Source organism: Topomyia yanbarensis, chromosome 2 (assembly GCF_030247195.1).
Source record: "Topomyia yanbarensis strain Yona2022 chromosome 2, ASM3024719v1, whole genome shotgun sequence".
NCBI lineage: Eukaryota > Metazoa > Arthropoda > Insecta > Diptera > Culicidae > Topomyia > Topomyia yanbarensis.
The window spans coordinates 373,363,116-373,367,292 of NC_080671.1; the positions used below are offsets into that span (position 1 = coordinate 373,363,116).

At 42.0% G+C, this 4,177-nt stretch overlaps 1 protein-coding gene across 1 annotated transcript; it reads left to right on the top strand.

Moving 5' to 3' along the window:
- Positions 1 to 936: 936 nt before the first annotated feature.
- On the top strand, positions 937 to 4,177 carry LOC131684568 (conserved oligomeric Golgi complex subunit 3). Its single transcript, XM_058967567.1, has 7 exons — positions 937 to 1,230; positions 1,287 to 2,096; positions 2,156 to 2,319; positions 2,375 to 2,514; positions 2,571 to 3,265; positions 3,326 to 3,670; positions 3,733 to 4,177. Exons 1-7 carry the CDS (start codon positions 1,066 to 1,068, stop codon positions 4,090 to 4,092), a joined length of 2,679 nt encoding a protein of 892 aa, XP_058823550.1. The 5' UTR covers positions 937 to 1,065; the 3' UTR covers positions 4,093 to 4,177.

Genomic DNA, 4,177 nt, shown 5'->3' on the forward strand with positions numbered 1-4,177 from the left:
GAACACTCGCGGCGGAATCGAAAAAAATACAACCGTGGTTCTTCTACGTCGTACTGACAAAAATTAATGAACAAAATAAAACCGTCCTTACGACGTTTTATTTATGTTTACATCCCGCGTATGAGCAGAAAGAGAAAAGAAAAACGATTAGTGACATTTCGACCTTACACACTAAACATCGATTTAGGTTTTTTCCTTTAAACTCGACAAAACATTCAGCGCACTCTACCGGAGAGTAGCTAAACAGTAAACTATAGCTGCAATAGCTATTTCAATTCGAAATGTAATTGTTTCTAAAATACAGATTAAATTATATTTCTGAACAGTCGTATGTGTTCTGCTGTCCAGAAATGAGTCCTATTTGCTATGACGTATGTGTAATATTCGCATGGCATAGGACGTATCGTAAGCTGGCCAAATGTCGTATTGACAGCAAAAGGTCGTATTGTCAAGTTTTGCTTAAAAATCGCATTAAACGTTACAATTTCGTATCAACCGTAATTCACCACCAAAGCAGAGAAACTAACAAGGTCTTTAACTATTTTTTGTTATTTGAAAATGTTTAGTTCCTAAATAGGAATTAAAAGTCTGACTGCAATACTTCAAACTCATTTTTCTCTGTTCGAGCAAATTGTCAATACGTCGTTTTGAAAACATAGCCTAGAGTTATATAACATGGATAGCTCAGTTTGTTTACTTTTGTCGCTTACGACCTTTTGAAAACCCATCCTAGATATGAGAAAGGCAAAAATATCGTCGAATATTGAAACCGATTTTTTCCATTTGAGTGTACATTGCGACTTAGGCCCTAATGAAAGATCTATATCGATACGTGCGTTTCGGCTTATTTGGCATCCTTGCCGGGCTCAAGTGCCAATTCGACCTTTTGTGCCAAACCCAGCCAGCGCTGACAACCTGCGCGTAATAATAAAAGATAGTAAAATAATAATAAACTGCGTGTCGTATTTATCGGAACTGTTTACGTTTATTACGTTTTCATTGCCTTGTTTTTAATTTTAAGAGTGTTAAAGATTTGCCGCTCTGGACAAGAAAATTGCTCTCAGAATGGATGACGTGGCCACCATGAAAAGTGAAAACGCAAACCTTCGTAAGATTCAGGCTAGATTGCTGCAGTGGGAACAAAAGGATAATGCACTTGCACCGCTGAGTGCAGCCCAGAACGAGTTTATTAATAAACTGGCGGATTTAGTCGGAGGCGGATCCAATGCAGTTAGTTACGTTTGATACAGTACACAGGTACGATCAATCACGAATTTTGTTTTCAGAAATCAACCGACATTCCGGAAGCTAACTTAGAGCAAAACACTTCGTTGGATGAATTTAAACTCACGGGTAGTGCCATAGATTCTACTCAGGATTTTCTGTCATGGTACAATTCAATCGATTCGGAGATTTTGGAACATTTTGACGACGTGTATCTGGATTACTATGAACAGTTGAAAACACGGTCTATCGAATGCGACAGACTGCTACAAGAAATTGACGTTTCTTTGGAGGCTTTACAGAAATTGGCCAACGAGTACAATTTTGTGTCAGAGAAAACTTCTTCGCTCCATCAAGCCAGCGAAAATCTGCTACAGGATCAGGCCAAGCTAAACGAAATCGGCGAAGATATTCGAAAGCGGTTAAAATATTTCACCCAAGCCGAGAGTATTTCGCAAAGGCTTCAGAATCCAACGTTTTCCGTATCAAATGACACTTTCGTGGAGATTCTTAATTCAATCGACGAATGTCTGGAGTATATGCGCGTCAATCCGAGCTTCAGCGAAGCTACCACATACAGTATTAAGTATCGTAATTGCTTATCGAAAGCAACACAAATGATGAAGAATTATGTCGGTACAATTTTGAGTAATGCAACGGCTCAGATTTTAGTTCCACGAGCTGGTTCCAAAGAGGTGACGGTGGAGCAAGGGTTAGAATCAGCGTTTGCCCTGTTCTACGGAAAGTTTCAGGCTTCGGCACCGAAGGTTAAACGCATTACGGCAACCATCGAAGAACGGTTGGATCGTAGTGTGGAGTACGAACAACTGTTGGCGGCCCTGCATCAGCATTTTTTGTCCCAGCGAGCAACGGTCAGTTTGTTGAGGGCGAAGGAAAGCAGATTTTGACTGATTGTGTGGTTGTATTGCAGATTATGAGTGCGGGTGTTGAGCAAGCGATTCGAGATCTTAGCAAGAAACATAGAGGGGACCATTGCGCGTTAGTGCGCTCTGCTTGTGCATTTATGGTACACGTTTGCCAGGACGAGCATCGGTTGTTCTATCAATTCTTCACAAATCCGAGCTCCCAACTAACGTTAGTATTTTTCATTGAAATGGTATCAAGTGATATTTGGGCACTTTAATTTTAGAGTTTACATGGAAGGTTTGTGCACAATACTATACGACACCTTGCGTCCGTTTATTATACGCATTGATCACCTGGAGACGTTGGCTGAAATCTGCAGCATACTACGTGTTGAGATGCTAGATGAACACGTGAACTATAACCGTAAGCAGCGTTTGTAAGTTTTTCATTTCTATTATTAAAATCCTCAAAATTTGCAGCCGAATCCCTGGAAGCGTTTGCAAAGATTGTCTACCAGCTATTGCAGGATGTTCAGGAACGAATAGGTTTCCGAGCTCAAAGCTATTTGGAGTCGGATATCCTTAACTATCGACCGTCGGCTGGTGATCTTGCCTACCCGGAAAAGTTGGAAATGATGGAAAGTATTGCCATGTCACTGCAGGAGAATTACTTGAGGCGAGCAGATTCGCGCAGTTCGATTGTTTCTATCACTTCGCTGGCATCCCAGGAAGTGGAAAGCATCAACCAACAGGCAGAGCAAGCGATCAGAGCACGTGCCGGAAATTCTCCAGCCGATCTGCACGGCATGTGGTACCCGACGGTTCGCCGAACGCTTGTTTGCCTATCGCGGCTATACCGTTGCATCGATAGGACCATCTTTCAAAGTTTGTCCCAGCAGGCACTAGTTTATTGCATACAGAGTGTCTCCAGTGCCGCTGGACAGATTGCTCAGAAAAAGTCCAGTGTTGATGGAGAATTGTTTGAAATAAAACACCTGCTGATTTTGAGAGAACAAATTGCTCCATTTCGGGTGGATTTCACAGTAAAAGAAACCAGTTTAGACTTCAGTAAAATGAAAACGGCAGCCTTCGAGCTGTTGCAAAAGAGGAAGCAATTGTTTTCGCTAGGTTCTAACAATGCACTTTTGGAGTTTTTGTTGGATGGAACACCTCAGGTTTTAGACATCATGTGATTCGATTATTTATTTGCTAATGTGAACACTTATTTCTTTCAGGTAAAAGAACAGCTTCTGGACTCTCGAAAAGACGTGGATCGGCAGCTGAAAACAGTTTGTGAGGTATTCATTAAGGATGCAACCCGGCAGTTGGTGGGTCCTATTTTGAACTTTATCGAAACTGCTCAAAATCATCTGAAACAAGGTACGGCACCAGTTGTGCCCGGAGCGAAGCAGCAGGGTATGGCACTTCGTATGGCAACATTCGCGGCTCCCCAACATATTAGTTCCATCATCCAGGAAAGCATTCGTAACATCAAGACTAAATTGGGGGGACTACAGCGATCGATGCAACTTTATCTTGCCAATAAAGACACGGAATTTATTCTATTTAGACCAATCCGGGTATGGTGAATTCTTTTAATAAATTTAGCAAATAGGTTAATCTATAATGTCAACCATTCCAGAACAACATAATCGGTTCGTTCGTCAAGCTGGAGCAGCTACTCACGACTAACTCTTACAGCAAAGACGATCTGACGATTGTTAGCTGTCCTTCGGCGGAGCAAGTGTCCGTGCTACTGTCCAGTGTGAACTTGAGCGGAATCAGCGACGCTGGACCGAGATTATCTGAGTCTAGTGGAAGCAGTCAGCGGAAGATTAGCTTCTCTTCGATGAGCAGTGTGGGAGGAGCTGTTACCGGTTCCAAACCACAAATTGAAAAGAAAGTTAGTTTTGACAGTGGCGCCGATACGGTGGTGCAGATCGATGCACGCTCGGAAGAAAGTGAAACCAGTGAAGCGACGACGGTAGAGAATAGCCAGTAACAGTGCGCTCTCGTTTATTTAATTCTAGTATAATCCGTACCATGTTGTGGGTAATATGCAATAAAATATAGCTTTGAATAATTAA